Source organism: Rhinopithecus bieti, unplaced genomic scaffold (assembly GCF_001698545.2).
Source record: "Rhinopithecus bieti isolate Rb0 unplaced genomic scaffold, ASM169854v2 scaffold_1530, whole genome shotgun sequence".
NCBI classification, from domain to species: Eukaryota; Metazoa; Chordata; class Mammalia; order Primates; family Cercopithecidae; genus Rhinopithecus; species Rhinopithecus bieti.
This window is the reverse complement of record NW_016803808.1, coordinates 3711703-3732493: the sequence shown is the minus strand read 5'-3', so window position 1 is coordinate 3732493 and position 20791 is coordinate 3711703. Positions and strand designations below refer to the sequence as shown.

Genomic DNA, 20791 nt, shown 5'->3' with positions numbered 1-20791 from the left:
CCTGCCCCCCGCCCCTCTCACTGTACACACCTGTGCCCACTGCCCCATCACTGTGCATACCTGTGCCCACTGCCCCCATCACTGTGCACACCTGTGCCCACTGCCCCCCATCACTGTGCACACCTGCGCCCACTGCCCCTGCCCCTCATCACTACTTTGTACCTCCCCCACCCTGGGAGATTCCTTTTCACCACTCACTTGTGCACACCGGTGTCCCACTGACATCCAGGGATGCTGCTTTAGTGACAGAAGAGGCAGTGAGTGAGGAAGAAATATGGCCTTGATTTTCCTGGTGAAATTTGTCCAGCAAAATGTCAATGTCACCCTCTGCCCAAGACAGAATAAACAAATGGGTTTTCCATGTCAGTGAAATTCAGCAAACATCTACAGGGCAGTTAGTGTCAGGTACTGTCCGGAGGCCTGGAGTCGTGAAGGTAAAGAGGACGTGGCCCATCCCGTCAAGGGGTCTTAGCCTAGTCAGGATGAAGACACACTGCCAGAGTGAGCTCCCCGCACACAGACACAGCCGGTGCTAGGGCAGAAGGAAGAACTACATGGTAAAGGACAAAGGGGAAGGTCCCAAGCCCATCTGGAAAACGAAGGGCCTGAGAAGCTTTCTAGGGGTACATGAGATGAGTCTTGAGGGGTGGGTAGCTAGGCAAACAAGGGAGAAGGATGCTCACAGCCCAGAGCACAAGGGATGTGGAACTCTCTAGCAAGAGGGAAGACAGGGAAGAGAGGCCACCAACGCCGGAAAGGTGGGGAGAAACAGGCGCAAGGGCCTTGTGTACCGCACAAAGACAGATCCCACAAGGTGCCCTCCACCCCTCAGGAGAACTCTACAGCCCAAGCAGGAAGAGATGGCCAGTCAGAACCCGCGGCTGTCACTCAAGAAAAGAAAGGGACAGAAATGCAAGTGCACAGAATGAGGGGCACTCTGCAGTGGAGGTCAGCCTTAGCCGGTCACCGGCAGGGTGGGGCAGAGATGACCTCCCCTGGCACTGATTTCTGCCCTATTAACGTACGCATATGCACCTGTCTCATGACAAGCCTACCTGGACAGAGGGTGCTAAAGAAGGCCCCCAGCGAGTCTACCTTCCCCGTAACGAGCTCGTAATTGACTTCCTTCTGGTACTCTGCTGGGGTGAGAAGGCTCTCAGAAAGAATCCGGGCTTGGTATTTTCCTGGAAAGCAAACAACTTTCACTGTACCAATCGTATCTTCCCTGCTTACTGGCTGTGTGGCCCTGGACTAGTCCCTTAACCCTTCTAGACTGACATTTCCCATCAGGAACCTGTGGCTAATAGCAGGATCTACCTCCCAAGCCTGCTGTCAGGCGATGCAAGATAACGGTGCCTGGCACATGGCAGAGGCTCAGGGTCTACTACTGAATGTCCTACTCACAGTAAGGTAAATAATTTATTTTAAAACACACACACACACACACAGAATGGGTTTAAGATTAAAGAACGCTGGTTGGGTGCAGTAGCTCACGCCTGTAATCTCAGCAGTGTGGGAGGCTGAGGTGGGTGGATCACCTGAGGTCAGGAGTTTGAGACCAGCCTGGCCATCTCAACCAAAAATACAAAACATAGCGAAAACCATCTCTACCAAAATACAAAATTAGCCGGCCCATCTCTACCAAAAGTACAAAAATTAGCTGGGCATGGTGGTGCACGTCTGTAGTCCCAGCTACTCAGGAGGCTGAGGCAAAAGAATTACTTGAACTCAGGAGACAGAGGTTGCAGTGAGCCGAGATGGTGTCACTGCATTCCAGCCTGGGCAACAGAGCAAGACTCCGTCTCAAAAAAAAGAAAGAAAGAAAGAAAGAAATGCTAAAAGACAACTCAGACACTGTACTTAAAAAGTACATTAAACGCCAGGCATGGTGGCTGACGCCTGTAATCCCAGCACTTTGGGAGGCTGAGGTGGATGGATTGCTTGAGCCCAAGAGTTTGAGACCAGCCTGGGCAACATGGCAAAACCCAGTGTTTACAAAAGTACAAAACTGAGCCGGGTGTGGCGGTGCACACCTGTAGTAGTCCCAGCTACTCCGGATGGAGGCTGAGGCGACAGAATCACTTGAGCCCGGGAGCTCGATACTGCAATAAGCCAAGATCTCGCCACTGTACTTCAGCCCAGGTGACAGAGCAAGACCCTGTCTCCAAAAAAAAGTGCATTAAATTCTGCACTCTTAAAGTAAATTTTACAAGGTACAAAAAATTCCGGCTGAAAATGCACAACACTTGTGAAGATTTAAGCAGGCCAAGAAAGCTCACGTGTTTGGTGTCTGCCTCCCCCACCCAAAAGAACACTCTGGACAGGCAGATACTGCTCTGCTCCCTGTGGGCCCCCAGCCCCTAGAACAGTGACTGTACATGTGGGGCCTCAATGGGTGTTTTTAAAATTAAATCAATTGGCTGGGCACAGTGGCTCACACCTGTAATCCCAGCACTTTGGGAGGCCTAGGCAGGTGGATCACTCAAGCTCAGGAGTTCAAGACCAGCCTGGGCAATATGGTGAAACTCTATCTCTACAAAAAATACAAATTAGCTGGGCATGGTCCCAGCTACTTGGGAGGCTGAGGTGAGAGAATCTCTTGAACCCAGGAGACAGAGATTGCAATGAGCCAAGATCAGGCCACTGCACTCCAGCCTGGGCAACAGAGTGAAACTTTGTCTCAAAAAATTAAATTAATTGGCTCCTGAACACAGACAACACAAGGTCATTGTTTTTTTATCTCCAATAGATGGGTGAAGAAACAGGGCCAGAGCTCCTGGTGTGAGTGACCACCCACGTAGTGGAGCCAGGTTTTCAACAGGGTCTTTCCACACTCCCAAGCTGACCCCAGGGCTAACCTCACCAGCCACTCAGAGCAGGGATGAGATTGTAACTAAGTCATTAGTCAAGGCTGCCTTCTGAAGCCAGCTACTGAGCACAAACCACAGGTGCTAACTGCTTCTGCAAACCCGGGCCACCCTAGACAGAAAGGGAGAGAACCACCAAAGGAGGGGACCAGGAACGCAGTTCAGGGGGCTTCCCCACAGCCGCGCGGCCCAGCGCTCACCAGTGACGGCGATGCAGGAGTCGATGGCCGCGCTGCGGCAGGCGCAGATGATGACCACGTAGTTGGTCTTGGCGAGCTTGCCCTCGACCAGCAGCCGGAACATCTCGGAGAGGCCCTCGGCCAGGGAGTAGGCACACTCGATGACGTGCACGCTGTCGTTGCAGGAGCTGGCGGCCAGGCTGGCCAGCCAGGGCAGCTGCGCGGAGGTCACGGGTGCCACAGCACTGGGCGCGGGTGGGAAGGGCTGCGGCGGCGCCTGCTGGTACTGCCGGATCTCGGTCAGGTGCGACTCGCGCCAAGAGCGCAGGAAGATCTGCTCCAGGTCCTCCATCAAGGGCACCTGGTCCGCGGCTGCAACACAACGCGGGCGGAGGGCCTGCCACAAATGCCAGCGACATCCGGGGACGCGCAGGTGCAGTGATGTGGAAGTACCCACTTAAGTTATTGCTGTGAAATCGTATCACAGACGGTTGGAGCACGAGGGGAGGGCATAAAATCCGCCACAATCTCACCACTGCCCTAACAGAGCCACGGTATCTATGTGTATTTCTTAGTCTTTTTTTTCCATATGCAAGTTTTTTTTTTAATTATAAGATGATTTGTACATTTATTTTATTTTAAGATTAAGCATTCTCTTTGACAATCCAGAAACATAGTCCTCGCTCACTCTTCAGCCATACACACCTAAAACAGTTAAAAGTGATTCCTTAATTTTCAATGACAAAGTAGGATAAAGGAATATGTTCTCAAGCTGCAGTTCAATTTTTCTGTCCTCTTTTCAAAAGCAAAAATCTTACTTTGCTACCAAGCCACTCACCAACTATAAGGAGAGACAATTTTCAAAAGCCAACAAAACCCAGTAAAAGAGTAAGTATCAACCCAAAATTATCACCCAAAACACTGCTGTTGAAAAAAAAAAAAAAAAAAAAAAGAAGGAAGCCAAATTCCCATAGCTTGTTAGAGAAGGTCTTTAAAAAGAATTCAGAAAGTTAGGACTGGAACTACCATGGTATAGACAGGTTACACTGTCCCTATGTGCATATACAGTGGTAAATGTGTAGAACATTCAGCCTGGGAATATAGGCTTTCTCCTACTCCAGGACAGGGAATAAAAACATGCGTTGCTGGAATTAATATTAAAATTGTCCTTACAAATAGCTGTAATGATTGTCCATATAAACTTTGGGTCTTGCATTCTTTCTGTAACCGTGACCTTATCATCAGTTTCAGTGCCATTTTCAGCCATCGTAACGAGCGCTGTTAGCACGTCCATAATGTCCCATCATATGTAAGCACCACCGTAAGTTTACTCAGCAAGGTCTCTATTGTGGATTCTCTTATTTCTTCCAAATATTCACCTTTATAAATACCTCTGCAATGCACATCTTGATGTATAGAACATTACTTCCTTTGCCTAAAGTCTCAAAGGTGGATTTACAGAACCAGCTAATACATACCATCAGCTGGCTTCCAAACGGCCTGAATGCATGAGTTTACCACGCAAACGGTGCATTTGACAAGCACTGGTTTTACTGCACCTAAGCACCACTGGGTACCATCATTTGGGTTATTAATTCAGAAAAAGGTGACTTGATTTGTGATTCGCATGTCTTTGATGATGAGTGAGATTGAATACTTTTCAATATTTGTTTCCTTCTGATATTTTTTCTTTTATGAATTGTCTGGTTTATACGTCCAGATTTCACACTTGATGAGCTGGAGGATAGTGCACCAGGCTTCCATTTAAAAGGTGGGTTCCAGTCCAGCTCTACCCAGCACCAGCTGTGTGGCCCTGAGCTATCTCATACGGTTTTCTGATGCATCACACGGGGTTCATGCCACCTGCTCTGTGGGCCGTGCCAGAATGATTAAATTAGCTTATATCTCCATCTTTGATTGGATACATTTAATCAGAATTCACTACTTCAATTAGCTTATTAAATTAGAATTTAATTAGATTAGCTGTTATCTCTCTCTCTTTAAAAACTTTCCTTTGAGTCCACATCTTCTTCCAGAACTAAACCCTACCCAGAGCTGTCTATACATGCCATACTGTCTCCTCACCTCCAATCTCTCTAATCCACTCCAATGTGACTTATCCCCAATCTTTGCGTACATCATCATCAAGGTTGCCAATCGCTTCCCATGGCCAAACCGAATGGTCAGAGTCCAGTCTTCCCTCTGCTCAACTCCCAGCCATGCTGGCACAGTTGATCAGCCCCTCTCCTTGGGAATGCTTTTTTTCACTGCTTCTTATCAACATTCGCCTATTCCCTCAATATAGGTTGGCAGACTGTCGACTTGAGCTGCGGACGCTGTGGGGCATGGGGAAAAGGACTCACTGAGCATGCCTGGCCTCATGGAGCTTACACCCTAACTGGGGGAGACACACTTAAAGGGAACAATCACAGACCCTAATTCCTGGTGCCCTAAAGATAAAGGGCATACGATAGGGGCCTGGAGGGCGGGAGCTGTCTTACACACAGTAACAAGAAGGCCTTGCTGAGGAGATGATGGGTGACCTGAAACCTGAAGGACATGAGGGAGCAAGCCACACAAATGTCTTTGGCAAGAGCATGTCACAGGGAAGGAACAGCAAGTGTGGGATGCCTTGGTGGGACCAAGATTGCTGAGGGGTACAACGGGCTGGGACAGAGCAAGCAGGTGGGACCAGGAGGCAGGCCGGGCCCCAGGAAGGGGTGGAGTGAGAGACTGATGGGAAGCCGCAGCAGGGCTCTGAGCAGGGAAGAGATGCAATCAGATTCCCGGTTCTCAGGGATATGGGGAACAGGGCAAGAATAGTGCCCCGGTGAGGGGACAGCCACAAAGAGGGTGAGCGAGACTGGATTCAGAATGAAGCCTGCTTACTGACGGACTGGTGGGGACTATGAGAAAGAGGGAAATGCTGGGTTTCTCAGATTCTCTACTGTTCTTTCCTTCCTTCTCACCCATTCTATCTCAGTCATCTCTTCTGGATCTCTGAAGACTGGAGGTCCCCAGGCTCAAACCCTGGCACTTTCCTCTCCCCGTAGCCACCCGCAGCTGGTCTCACGGCTTTAACATACATCATCTGTAAGCCAATGTGTCTTAAATGTATACCTAGAGCTTCAACCTCTCCTGGGGCTCAAGGCCTGCCCATGCAAATGAACACAGGTGACTTGGCTGTCTCGTGGGCATCTTGTACAAACTCATGCCAAGACAGAACTCAAGTTCATTGCTACCATTCACCTGGCTGCTCAGGCTGAAACCCAGGCCTCACCTGCTCCCACCCCCTTCAAAGGGATTTCCAGCCAGACTTACCTTCAGAATAGCCCCTGCAGCTCACTGCTGCTGCCCTCAGTGGCCCAAGCCACTCTGTGCCTTTAATAGGCAACAACTGACTCTTTCTCTGTTTCCGCCACTGCATCTGCACCATCTGACTCCACACAGCAGCCAAGGTGGCGTTTTTAAAGTGAAAATCAGATCACCTCCATCCCCTGCCTAAAAACACTCCGGTGGCTTCTCCATGTGTCTACCATAGAATCACACTCTTGACCGGAGCTTGCCCCCTGTGACCACACCTCTCCCTCACACCCTCTCTCTGCTGCAGCTACACTGGCCTCTCCAGCGACCTGGGACGCTCACTGCTCCCCACCTCACAGTCTCACCTGGCCTCCCTCTCTCCTCAGGGCCCCACCTGTCCTCTTTCCTCAGATCAACACAAGGCTGACTCCTTCTCAGGGTCGAGGTCTCTAATCACAGAGGTCTTTCTTCATGGCCCTAAACTGGCCCCACACAGACACACACTAATGCATGTGCCCACCTTTACCTGCCTGTTTTCCACTGGTTTATTGCTTCTCTCTCCCACTAGACTAGAATCACCTCAAGGGCAGGGTCTTTGCCCAATTCCCTGCTGTATCCCTGTGCCTGGAATGGCAGATAAATACTTCTGGAAATGTCTCCATTAACTTCAACCTACTTTCGGCCCCTCAATGTGGGTATGCCCACAGTGACCTCATGACGTCCTCCCAGTGGAGCCATAAGCTCTCCCCATGTATTTCAATTCCAGCAGCCCAAGTCAGCCCCCACAAGGGCCGAAGCCAGGTCTGTGCTCGGGCTGTGGCCCCTCCCTGCCACCTGGCCAATAGGTGGAGGTGACTCACCCAGCTGGACCAGGTAGTAGACAGTCAGTAGGAGCTGCATCTCCTCAGAGATGGGCTGGATGGCAGAGGCGCCGTACTGCTCGTATGCCCGCGAGACAGACTGGGAATTCTGGTAGCACGTGTACAGGAGAGGGCTGACCACAACGTCATTCAAGTTCCCACACAAGTAAGGGAAGTTCCCGTGGCCTGCAGAGGAACAGCAGTGACTTGGCACCCGGTCTTGTGCACAGCTCATGGCCCCACACATGAGTTCTCTGGGGGTGAGGGAGCTGAAGGAGACAAGTGAACTGCGTCAGGTCCCTCGAGTGCCCTGTCCTGGGAAGCCTTGCTCATTGAGTGCACCTGCTCACCCTTCTGGAGCCTACAATGAGAGGAGTCACCTCTTCTAACCAATGGGGCTGTGCCACTTACTGGTTCATTTCGTCCAATCCTCTTATTTTTTACAAGTGAGGCAGCTGAAGGGAGGGACTTGCCCAGAGCCAAGCAGCCACCACCTGTCACTCCTCCAGCACCACCGACGGGACACCTTATGGGCAGAGCACCTTCCAGAGCTTCACTGGGTGCTGCCTGCCAGGCCTTGCCTCCCTAACTCCAAGCAGGGAGGATTCTGCCCTGCATCCTCCCTCCCAGGGCTATCTGGCAAGGTGAGTTGGGATAATACATCACCACAGAGACCAGAATACTGAGTCATTCTTTTTTTTTTTTTTTTTTTTTTTTTGAGACAGTCTCTTGCTCTGTCCCCTGGCTGAAATGCAGTGGTGAGATCTTAGCTCACTGCAACCTCCGCCTCCCGAGTTCAAGCGATCCTCCCACCTCAACCTGCCAAGTAGCTGGGATTATAGGTGTGCATCACCACACCCGGCCAATTTTTGTATTTTCAGTGGAGACAAGGTTTCACCATGTTGCCCAGGCTGGTCTTGAACTTCTGACCTAAAGTGATCCACCCACCTTGGCCTCTCAAAGTTCTGGGATTACAGGCGTGAGCCACCATGCCCAGTCCATTAGAAGATTCATTCTGAAGATAGCCCTCAGAGGTGGAATCGTCCAGGCCAGGTTCAAATCTCTTTCCACTATTATTTAGCTACATGACATCAAGCAAGAAGCTTAACTGCCCTAAACTTCAGTCTCCGCATTTGTAAAATCAGGTGAAGCTATCAAATCCTCTCGGGCCTGCTGAGCTCTGAAAGGTGGCACGTGTGTGTGTGTGTGTATGGTTGTGTGTGTGTGTGGTATCTTGCACTCCGGGTACTCCATTTAGTCACCAAAAATATATTTTCTGACTTCGGCTGTGTGCTATATGCAGACATCCTGCCAGGCTTGGGGAGTAAAGCTGGTGCCTGGGGCACAGGTCGTGTTCTCAAAGACATTGCTTCTCAAGGGCTTGCCAAACACCTGCTGGCCCACCCAGAGCTTCTGATGCAGAACTGGGGCCTGATTCTGATTCCAGGATGGGTCCATGAATTCACGCCTCTCATAAGCTCCGGGGCGATGCAGGTTCTGCTGGACCAGGGGCTACCATTTGGGTAGCACCACTTACAAATATTGCGGTTGGCAAGAGGCAAGGTAAAGAGTTACTATAAAAGCAAGCATGTGACATTTGTCATAAAAGAGGGACAGAGAAGTGACAAGGGGGGCAGAGGAAAGGGAATCTAAGACAACTTCATGGAGAAGGCACAGGGCTGAGTCGTAAGGCCTCAGGAGGGCTTGGACATGTGGCTGTGGGGAACAGGAGTCAGAGAGACAAGGGCTTTACAGTGAGGGGTGCAGTGGAAACAGACAGGCAGTGGAGGGAACAGAGCACACCTGAGAACCAAGAGGACAGTCTGTATTCTGAGATTGTTCGTGTGAGACGTAGACTGGCTGGGCTTTCTTTTCTGAGGCTCCTGGTTCAAAGCAGAGGCAGGTGAAGCCCTGCCTACACCTCCAAGCCTTGCACCCTGTCCTAGCTCTGTTTCCTGAGCACTGTGTTCTTGAGACCTACCACAGACACATCATGGCCACATACAAAAAATGCATGCAACATGACTGAAAGAACGTTGGCCTTCATTTGAGGTAGACGGGGGGCCCAGTGGAACTGCCTCGGTCATTGGTTCTATGTCATGCTAAGGTCGAAACTCAGAGTTGCATGCTACTTCCTGAATACCCTGTCCAGTTTTTGTTTTTAGGAAAAAGACATGCTCTTTCCTATTTCTTAATTATCAGGGTGCTTCTCCCACTTTCCTACAATCCTCCCTCCTCTATCTACAAGCATGATACCAAATGCAATAGTAACGTGTTTAAGAGGGGCCTGCGTGCACAGTGTGTCTGTGTGGTGTGTGTGCCGTGCCTACGTGTGTATGTGTGTGTGTGTTGCCATGTGCCAGCCATTCTGGTGCCTGCGATCACCAGCCAAGCCCTGCTGAATCCCCCCAGGGTTTCCCATTGCAACATCTCCAGCTTCATCAAAGGGATTTCTTCAGTTAAGCCAAAAGTCTACCCCCACGTAGCATACGTTAGCCCACTGCACAAAACGGATCAGATCTAATTTTGTTTGATGCTTCTACAGTGGTGACCATGGCTATCTTTGCCCAACCAAAGTAGATTCCATACTCAAAAAATACTAGTGGCGTGGGTGACAACAGGAGACCCCCCACCAGAACAGGGCTCCTGCAGCCAGGGAGTGATTTGTTTTTTCCTAATCCTCGGCACTCAGCACCGGGCCTGGGATCATAGCAGATGCTCAATGAAGCTGAGCAGATGAAGGAAAGAACGAGGAAGAGGCAAATAGACTTCATGGCAGGGAATCATTTCACCTGGACCCACTGTGGGAAGCTTGACAAGCTCCATCATTCTTGGCATCTGATCAGGGGCTGAACTAGTGACTGGCTCTGCCTTGTTCCTTCCTTGCCCTGGAAAGCACTTTAGGTTTGTCTCAGGAGGATACCCTTGGAGTCAGACCGGGAAGAGTTCTCGCTTTTGCCTGTTTCTCGTGCCTTCCTTCAGGTTCTTCCATTCCCACGACTCGGTGCACTGCTGTACTTGCCTTTAAATATCACTGGCTTGGCCTTGCATATTTTCAGCAAGTTGTCAGGAACAGACACGGGTTCTCCAGAGGCCACCACTGGGAAGGTGACTGAAGCTGGTCCCACCAAGCCAACCTGGGGCACGCAGGACACGCCTGCGCTCTCTAGGAACACCCAAGAACATTAGTAAAAACATCAGACAAGGCATCCACTTCTCACACACCTGACATCAGGCCAGGCAGCAATGCTGCTACCTCCTGATCAATGTCCCTGATTACAGGAGCAGCAAAGTCTTAGAGTCATAGATTCCTAAGGTCAAGGGCACCTTTAAGTTCCTTCCATCCATCCTTCCCCCAATGGTTCGGTCTCCTCTTTGATATCCCTGCCAAGTCATAAACAGCCCCTTTTAAAATTCCCAAGGATCAGAGAACTCACTATCATACAGGGATCCTAGACCTTGCAAAGCAATTCTAACATGTGAGAAAGAAGTCTTTGGTTACACCAAACTCTGCCTCCTTAGAACTCCCTCAGCAGTACACACGCACATTCACACACATGCACGCGCACACATGCACACATACACACACAACTGGCAGCAGCACTACCACCAGTACCCAAGTCTGGAATTCTGGGCAAGGCTGCCATCACTTACCATACTTAGCTCTGTTCCCACCACCTTGGGGGTAGCCACCATCTGGAGCTGATGGAGATTCTGGAGACCACCCTTTGTGGCGTTTTTTGGGGGGCCCGGAGTTTGACAAGATACCTAGACAATATTCAGAGTGTGGATTAGGCTATCATCAGGAAAGAGTTCCAATAAAACTTTCCCTTGGTTTGGAGAACAATGATCTGTTTGTTTTGTTTTGTTTTTCTAATCACAGTTTCACAGGGGTTTTAAGGAGCTAGTGCAATATCTAGGCATAAGGAAATGTCAGTTTTTGTAAATGTTTCATTCCAAAGTTGTGTGTGTGTCTAAACGATCTCTCTCTGAGCCCGAGCTCCTTCATCTTTAAAATGGGACACTAAACCCTACTCTGAAAGGTGGTTTGAACAGGACTAAAGAGAATGTATGTAGAGTGCTTTGTGCAATGAATTGCAAGGAGCCTGGGCCCAATAAGGTAGCCAGAATTACCCACGTCATCATCATCTTCACCACCATCATTATTGTTATGGACATATTCCAATCTGAAGGGCTGGAAGAGAGAAATACGTTTCTGCAGACGGGGGCAGCAGCATCTGATCCACCACCACAGCCCCACCACTTGGGGGCAGTACTGATCCGCCTGTGCTCCCCTCCCTGCCCCAGCCGAGAAAGCTAATTTCAGACTCAAAAAAAAATCAAGTACAGAGGCTGACACCCACTGCAATGAGTCATCCCTGCCCACTCTAGACAGCAGCATGCTCATGACTCAAGCTAACTTCGTGAATGTTTCAAAATATCAAGAACTGGTTTCCATAGTTTCTTGACTAACCAGACACAAAATTTCCCCTACATGTAGGGATTCATGTCTCAACCTCAACTGTACATTAAACTCAACCAGAAAACTTTTAAAACTCTGCCTGGATGTAATCCTATCCCAGTTAAACCAGAAGCCCAGCATGGGAGCAGGACTCAGGCATCCCAATATCTCAGCGCTTCTTCTTGATTATAATGCACAGCCCGGGTGGAGAAACAACAATCAGAGCAATGGTTCTCCAGGTATGACCCGAGGCACTGCACAGAACCCACATGGCCCTTTTAAACCTGTGCCTACTAAACCTGTGTGTTCCTGGGCCCCACCTTGACCTCCAGAATCACATCTCTGGAAATGACAGTAAGAAAACACCATCCTTTGTAAGCCAGCCTGGTGATTTTTTTTTTTTTTTTTTGAGATGGAGTCTCACTCTTGTTGCCCAGGCTGGAGTACAGTAGTGCAATCTCGGCTCACTGCAACCTCTGCTTCCTGAGTTCAAGCGATTCTCTTGCCTCAGTCTCCCAAGTAGCTGGGATTACAGGTGTGCACCACCACACCCGGCCAATTTTTGTACTTTTAGTAGAGACAGGGTTTCACCATGTTGGTCAGGCTGGTCTCGAACTCCTGACCTCAGGTGATCTGTCCGCTCAGCCTCCCAAAGTGCTGAGATTATAGCTGTGAGCCACCACACCTGGCCAGCCTGGTAATTCTTAAGCACACTTAAGTGAGAATAATTGCTTTAGAGTCTCTCAAGGGTAATCAAAAAAATATTATCACCTCATTAGACTGACTAAAAGTAAATAAAAAGTTAAAAGCATAAAGTACTTTATTTACAAAGAACTTTCAAACCCGTGGGCTCCTTTGGCCCTCCCAACAACCACTGACGCAGCTGCTGTTTTCTCCTCCCTGTTTGCAGGAATGAGGCCTTCGACTCTGCAAACATCTGTCCCCAGTTGCAATGCGAGACCCCCCACAGAGGCTAAGCAGCCAGCTGCTCTAAAAGCTCTACTGAATGACCAAAGGGGACAGGGCTTGGAATTGGATCTCAGTAAGGATGGAAGAGACACAGATGTGTTCTCACTTTTGGAAGATAACCCTATAAATAGCTCTAAGTAGACCCTAAGCCCATGAGCCCTTTCCAAATGATGTCACCAGCAGCTGCTCCCATGGTACCAATGTGGATCAATTATTTCTCAAAATGTCTCTTGGGGAGGTATTATTTGGCATTTTTGGGAGATGATTCATTATGTAGCCTGCTTGGTGCAGGACATTCTGCATGCTGCCCACTCTGTCCCAGCATCAAATGCCAGTAAGACCCTGTGCCTGGGACAACAAATCCATCCTTTACCAGAACATTTCCTACCCCCGCCCCCCAGGGGGCAGCACTTCTCCATTGGGAACCAGTGAGTGACAGGACTCAAGGCTTCAGTAAACTCCTTGTGGTATTAGATGCAGTTTCTTAAAAATTAATTTTGAGCTCTCGCCCCAGAGCAGAGGAGAAGGCCCAGGAACTCCAACACTTCAGCTGTGCTCAACACAACTCAACTCAGCCAGCATCATGCCCTCTGGCTGGGCTCCCCAGCGGCTGGTACCAGGGGCTCCAAGATGCACGTTACCATGGTGCTGCCCTTGGGAACTGCACAGCGCCGAGGCCCTGATGGCCACATGTGGCTGCGGGACTAAGCCTGGGACGGCTGGGAGCCCCGTGCACTCACAGGGAGCCCTCCTGCATGGAGCAGGTGCCCCCTGAACTAAGCTCACACAGGCGATTTAATAGGTGAGTGGAGAGAGCAGCCCAGAGCCGGGATGCAGGCACAGAGCATGGAGACAGGAGGATGGGGCCATGGGGGTGGGGGAGCTCAACTGCCCAGGGCAGCCAAAATAGCAGGGAATGAGGTTGAGCAGGTGGGCTGGGGCCAGATTCTGGAAAGGCTTGAGTGCTCCCCTAGGCAATTTGGAGGAGCTCCATCTCCCACACCCCTCCATGGAGCATGGCAAGGAAAATGCAGTCAGTCCCACACAGAAGGCTTCCCAGGGCCACCTTCACAGGGTCCCGGGCTGAGGGAGGCCCTCATCTCCCTGCTGTTCAGGGTGGAGGTTGGGGGGTCCACAGACAGCCCAGAAGGGAGGCTGTAGCAGCGTGGCATCCCCAGTATCCTCATCCCCAGATGTCCAGCTCTGCAGCCACAGGGCTGCCCCCAAATGCAGCACTCGGCAGAGAAGCAGCAGTCCCTGGATAAAAGCAGGAGGCTGCCTGGGGCTCGGCTGCTGCGGAGGATGGGACTTGCCACTGCCTGGGACTTGGTTGCTGTGGGTTTCAGACTCCAGGATGGAGGCGCTGGTTGGGAACGGGAGGCCTCGGATTCTGTTCAGAAACTACATTCGCCCCTTCAGTCAAGAGTTAGACAATTCACAAGATTTTCACCAGGGAGGTCCTCCACCAGCACAGTGGAGTGGGAGCTTAGAGGCCTGCCCCTGCCTCTCTGGACCTCTGTCTCCTCCTCTGTAAAACAGTGTTGGCCTAGATGGTTTCTAAGGGCTCCTCCAGTTTGATGTCTTAGATCTTCAAATCCAATTTAGCTGAGTGCATGATGGAGGAAGACGAGAATGGCTTATGAAGTGGCTCCAGATGAGCATGGTGGGGAGAGCACTGGACTGGGAGTCCTCAAGCAGGTCCCCAGGTTGCTCCACCCATTCACAGCTTCCTCAAACCCTCCTCTGGCAGGAGGTCTGCTCAGCCCCTTCACTCACCTCTCTCATCCATATCCTCACCTCCTCATCCCTCTTTGCTTCCTTTCTCCCTTTCTGTCTCTACATGATGCTTCCCCAACTTCTAAGTTGCAGTTCAGTTATCACCTCCTCCAGGAAGCCTTCCCTGAAAAGACTAGCCTCAGCAATGACGCTGATTTGGATGAGAACAGCCGGTACCAATTAGTGAGCTGCCAGATGTGCTCTGACCTTTCATACAGCACCTCATCCCTCTGAACAACCCTTGGAGCAGAATTCTTATCTCCAGGTGAAGAAACATTTATTGAGACTTGGCCAAGGTCCCCTGACTAACAAGAGACAGCAGTAGGTTTTGAATTCATATTTATCTGATTTGGAAGCCCATGTTCTTCCCCAACAAGACATTGCCCACTATTGCTCCAAAATTCTACCATCCTGCAGCTGTGCAGCCCACAGGACAGGTCACTCGCCATCACCACAGCTGTCTCACTGCTCCTTGGCACACACGACAACTCCCAAGTGTCACTCATACAGCACCAGCGCCTGGACCCAGACCCATGGACTCAGGAGGCACCCGTGGTCCTGGCCTGACTCTCATGGAAGCCACACCAGACTCCAGCAGGCTCAGCGGCCCCAGCCCAGCAGCTCCCATGCCCCCTCTGGCCTTGGCCCAGAGAAGAGCAGGATCCCCAGGACAGCCAGGACAGGCAGCGCTACCTAAAGCCGATGGTCGCGGCAAGGCCAACAGGTTATTCTTTGCCAGCTGTTGGCACTTTGGGGAATCTTTGCCGTTGAAAACAGCCGGACCCACTGTTGCGCTTAGTGAGGAGTGATCAGAAGCTGGTCCTGAAAGCAGATAGAAGGCAAAGAGGAGGGTCAGTTCACGAGAATGCTCTGGGAGCCAGGCAAGGAGGAAAACACTTTCCTTGCAGTTTCACAAACTAGCTTTTCCCCAGCAAGTCTCATCAGAAGGTCAGAATTCCCAACAGTGATTCTGCTACACGGAGAAGATACATGCAGATACATGCATACACACACACACACACACTTCTGCCTACACACAAGCATACACATGCACAAACATGTACACACACACGCACGCACACATGCCTATATACATGCACACCCAGGAACATGCACCCTCCTGCTCACACCCCAATGGACACACAGCCTGAGTGAAAGAAGGACCAGGGGACTTCCTGAATTCCAGGACCACACCTGAAACTGTTCTGCTTCCTTCTACCTTCTCTCTCAAGACCTCTGGTTGATATGGTTTGGCTGTGTCCCCACCCAAATCCCACTTTGAATTATAGCTCCCATAATCCCCATGTGTCATGGGAGGGACCTGGGGGGAGGTAACTGAATCATGGGGGTGGTTTCCCTCATATTGTTCTCGTGATAGTGAAGAAGTCTCACGAGATCTGATGGTTTTATAAAGGGCAGTTCCCCTGCACACACTGTCTTGCCTGCCGCCATGTAAGATGTGCCTTTGCTTCTCCTTTGCCTTTCACCATGCAGAAATGTGAGTCCATTAAACCACTTTCTATATAAATTACCCAGTCTTGGGTATGTCTTCACAGCAGTATGAAAATTGGCTAACACATCTGAAGTCCAGGAGAGCAGTTGGGTTTGCAGCTACCTGGGTGCAGACTGTTCACATGGCCCAGGGTTCCCCTGGTCTAAGGGTAATTCTGGGGACAATCATGGCTTCTGGTCTCCTGGGGCTGACAGAACTGCTTAAGTTGTCCATGTCAGTCAGAACGGTCTGGAAAGAGCTTGAGTCAGGAGTAGCACTGAATGTTTCCTGTGGGTTTAAGGGGGTGGCTCTGAAGCCAGATGACATGTGTTTGAGCCCAGTTCCACCACCTCCCAGCTGTGTCACCCTGGATGCTTACTTAACCTCCCTATGCCTCAGTGTTCTCATCCAGAAAACAGGGATGGTCACTATAGCAACTCAGAGCCACTGTGAGAACGACATGAGTTAGCAGAAGAAACTGCCTGGAACGGTGCCTGGCGTGTAACATCCTTTGAGTACTTGCTGATACTACCATCTTATTTATTTCTTACAATCGCCCTACAAATTAGATAGAAGAGATTTGCCCAACTTTACAGATGAGGAAATGGAGGTTCAGAGGATTTGAGTTGCCCCAAATCACTCAACTAAACAGTGGCAGCACTGGAGCTTACACCCAGGCACCCTGACAGCAAAAACAGCAGGCTCTCCAGGCCATGATGGTAGAGGCACTGGGGGCCTGGGCATGGGGAAGCAGCGAGGAGCTCTGGAGGAGAGTATGTTCCAGTCCCCTGCCCAGGCGATGGATGGGCCAGGTGGGTGCAAGGGTACTGGCCTCCTCCCAGGGCCAATGTGCCTCTACAGACCCACTGGGCAGGAGGCATGAAAACAAGCAGCGACCTTCCTGCATCCTTGGGAAGGCTGGTGTCTACTGTGATAACAATCACCATGCTTAGGAAGTCTGTGCAACATGGTGAAATGCCAAGCATGTGAATCAGGGTTCACATCTAATGTCACCTCTTGCCTCCACCTCCTCCTGCCCACGAGGTCCTAGGCAAGCACCCAGCCTCCATGAGCCTCACCTTCCCAATCAGTAAAATGTGGAACGGAGGCCTGCTCACAGCATGGTTGTTGGGCTTCAAGGCATTCACACAGCTGGGGAGTGCTGCGCACGGGGTGAATGGCAGCAATCTGGTCTTCTCCACCCCTTCTAGCAATTCATTCAAACCCTGACTCAGCACCTTTACATAGAGAGCTCTATGCTGTGTGGGGATTGTATGGGGGGCGGTGCTGCAGATGGACCCTGCATATGTCCCCACCAGGGGATCCCACTTCATATCAAACAGGAAGAAAGAAAAGCCCTCCCAGTGAAACACCTAGCATTCTTTGCTGAAAAGTATATCAAATTCAAGATGAAAGTAAAGGTGTTATAGAAAAAGATAACAGCCCCTTGATTTATTTTGAAGAATGCTTGACTACATAGTCAACCGGACACATCAGAGACATGCCAGCTGTGTGGATTCAGCAGCCCTGGTATGTCTCTGCCGCCTCACCTGCCTGCTGAGCTCCCATCAGGATGCTGGGGTTCGTCCCGGGAATGGGCTCGCTGGGGAAGGCAGCCGCGCTCTCCAGGGCCGGGAAGGAGGAACCAGAACAAGTACTGGTGGGGATCTGCCGGCTTCTAAACTCTAAGGGGGCAAGGCGCACGTGTGAAAACCAACTTGCTCTTCTCCAACAGTTACGAAATGAGTTCCTGGAGTGGAACGTGTCCTACAGGACAGTGAGCTATGGAGACAGTCACACAAGCTGCCACCACATCCTGGTCTTTGTTTCAGCGTGAAGCCAGGGCGAGGGTGTGACTCTCTACTTGTGGCTCCATGCCAAGGGGCAGCTCTGGTTGTCAAGAGTGGGAGCAATGGTGAATATTTAGAAGAGAGGGACGAATTATACAAAGAAGTCACCCTACAGCTACCTGTAACCATAGACGAGAGTGTTACTTGAAGATAAAGAAATGATACCATCTTCCACCCTTATTTCCTCCTCTGGGAAAGGCCATCCCCAGCGGCCAGTGACGTGGAGAACCTCTGAGGTGCTTGGACCCAGCAGGTGATCAAAGACGGTGAACTGGTCCCATACAGGGCAAAACCACTGCATCCTCAGGGCCTGATAAATGACTGGCAAGTAATAGGGGTTCAGGAGGCATTTACTGAACAAAGCAAGAAAAGCAGAGAGGAAGGAAGAATGGGGTGTGAGGGAGGTGTTCCCAGAGCCGCCCAGCCTAAGGCCTCTTCCCTCTACTCCCAGGATCTGCCCGGGAGAGTCCAGAAGACAAGATGGGAACAAGCCCAGACAAAGGAGGAACACCTCACACCCCAGTCTTGCCCTCTACCCGTGGCAGGCCACTGAGGATCCAGCCTCCTCCTCGCCCCACAGAGCTGACTGTGGCCATGAAAGCTACAGCTGAGACAAAGAGGGTGGGAAGGCAGCCTGCTCCCAACATTTCTGAAAGCTGCAGCCCAATCACTTCTTCAGAGACCAGCAATGTGAAGCTGATCTTTCTGGCCATAGCTCAGGATTCAGGGGCTTGTGTGGGGCATTGTTCAAGCCGAGCTGTCTTAAGTCAGGTTCTCAGCCTTGGTGCCGGTGATATTTGCAGTGAGCTTCTTTGTGCTGGGGGCCACCCTGTGCGTTGCAGTATGTTCAGCCATACCCTGGTCCCTACCCCAGATGCTGGTGGCACCATCCAGTCATGACAATCAAACTTGTCTCGAGTTACGGCCAAACGTCCCCTAGGGGACGAAAGTCACCCATGGTTGAGGACCACTTGGGTGAACTACTCAATTTGGGAAGATGAGAACCAGCGCCCCAAATACTTGCCATAGGAGGTAACGCGCAGTCTGGCCCTCTGTCAACTTTTTTTTTTTTTTTTTTGAGATGGTGTCATGTTCTGCTGCCCAGGCTGGAGTGCAGTGGCACCATCCCAGCTCACTTCGACCTCCACCTCCCGGGTTCAGGTGATTCTCCTGCCTCAGCCTCCCGAGTAGCTGGGATTACAGGTGGGCACCACCATGCCCAGCTAACTTTTGTATTTTCAGTAGAGACGGGGTCTCACCATGTTGGCCAGGCTGGTCTTGAACTTCTGACCTCAAGTGATCTGCTCACCTAAGCCTCTCAAAGTGCTGGGATTACAGGCATAAGCCACCACGACTGGCCCTCTGTCGACTTTTAAACATCCCATCCAATTAGACTGTCACTGTCAACCAGCTTAACGTCCGTAACGAAAGGGAGCATTTTCCATTTCATAGGCCTGGCCTTTTGCCTGTGATGTGTGCTGCTATGCAGGGGCCTCTCCCCAGCATCACAGCGACAGGCACCACGGGCCACTTGGGGGCCCAGCACTCCCCACCTCCTCCACAGCCAACCTGCCCACCTGAGCCTTTCCAACAGATTAAAGGTCCTTTGGTGAGAGTCCCCTGTGCATTACGGACCAGGTAATACTTCAAGTGTTTCTGCTTCTTGGGTTGAGTGGTCAGTTTCAGATTTATATGATTGGAGAATTCTGTGAAGTAACAGAAGCCTTTCTTTCCACAGCCAACACAATTCCCAGAGAAACCTGGAGAAGAAAGTAAACCATAAACATCTTTTTTTTATTATTTTTATTTTTTTTAGATGAAGTCTCATTCTTGTCCTCTAGGCTGGAGTGCAATGGCACAATCTCGGTTCACTGCAACCTCCGCCTCCCAGATTCAAGTGATTCTCTTGCCTCAGCCTCCCAAATAGCTGGGATTATAGGTGCCTGCCACCATGCCTAGCTAATTTTTTTTTGCAGTTTTTAGTAGAGATGGGCTTTCACCATGTTGGCCAGGCCGGTCCTTTTCAAAGAAGACAGAGTTCATCCAAACTCTGAAGATCCACTTCCTGTACCACCAGCCAGAGAACTCCACAAGGCAAGCACCCCACCCTCTTAGACTAGCCCAGAGGTTCAGACGGCCTCGACTCAAATAAAAGAGGACCAAGAAGACTTAGTGATAGAGATGGGCCCAGGCAAATGTGGAAGATTTAACATGCTTGGGGGCTACTTAAACATCTATGTAGAGAGCAAACTTTGCAAGACAAGAGTCATCCCATTCCACCGTGTACAAGGATCGGGGCGCCTGAAATGATGCGACAGCTCTTATTTCCGGGGGGGTGGGTTAGTTACACTCTCAAAGCAGTGTGACTAGTGAGATGGGCTACACTGGGACACCTCTTAAGAGTCCAAAATTCCATCCTGCTCTCAACTTGATCCCGTGAGTTTCTGAAAAGAAATCGGGAGAGCTCCACAATGCCTGGCCGGCACGCTGGCGAGTGAATTCTGTGGCTTAGCAGCCAGTAGATGGAGACGCTCTGCTCGAATGTGACTATCTTGCTGCTGCTGGCCTCTGCACCAGGCCTACAACTGACTTTCTGGGAGGTGACAGAGGCTCCCATCAGCTGTGAGGCTCTAAACAAGCCTCCTACGCGGTGGCAATGACAAAAACACCTCCTGGGAGCTATTAAAATCCAGAGAAATGTGCCTGAAAAGACCTTCATACGCTGTAAAGCCTATTCAAACCATGTGCATCGGGAGTGCTGGTTAAGGTGAGAAATGTGAAGACTTGGCTTCTGCCCAGGATGACGGCTCTTATTTAAACCATCATAAGATGGCCTTGCTTCACCCACTGGTATGTCTGGTTTCTATAGGTCCAAAGGCCTTCAGCTGGGGAGATTCTGAAGCTAAGACTCATGTGTCATATTCTCCATTTGATAAGTCTACAAAGGTCACTGTGCCTTGGGCTGTGAGGGCCACCCGGCTCTGTGTGTAACTCTGCTCTAAAAGTCTCCCTAAGGTCTCTGGCTAGTGTTCA

The 20791-nt window shown here is 50.6% G+C and overlaps 1 protein-coding gene across 1 annotated transcript in view; it reads right to left on the bottom strand.

Annotated features, from left to right (window-relative positions):
- The window catches only part of GREB1 (growth regulating estrogen receptor binding 1), a 107777-nt gene that overhangs the window by 52297 nt on the left and 34689 nt on the right, over positions 1–20791 (bottom strand). The window contains exons 5-13 of the mRNA XM_017854034.1: positions 19336–19518; positions 17459–17593; positions 15110–15238; positions 10864–10977; positions 10232–10375; positions 7210–7395; positions 3068–3418; positions 1056–1184; positions 199–327 (exon numbers count right to left, since the gene is read on the bottom strand). Of these exons, the coding sequence (XP_017709523.1) occupies positions 199–327; positions 1056–1184; positions 3068–3418; positions 7210–7395; positions 10232–10375; positions 10864–10977; positions 15110–15238; positions 17459–17593; positions 19336–19518 (1500 nt within the window). The remainder of the gene's footprint in view (positions 1–198; positions 328–1055; positions 1185–3067; positions 3419–7209; positions 7396–10231; positions 10376–10863; positions 10978–15109; positions 15239–17458; positions 17594–19335; positions 19519–20791) is intronic.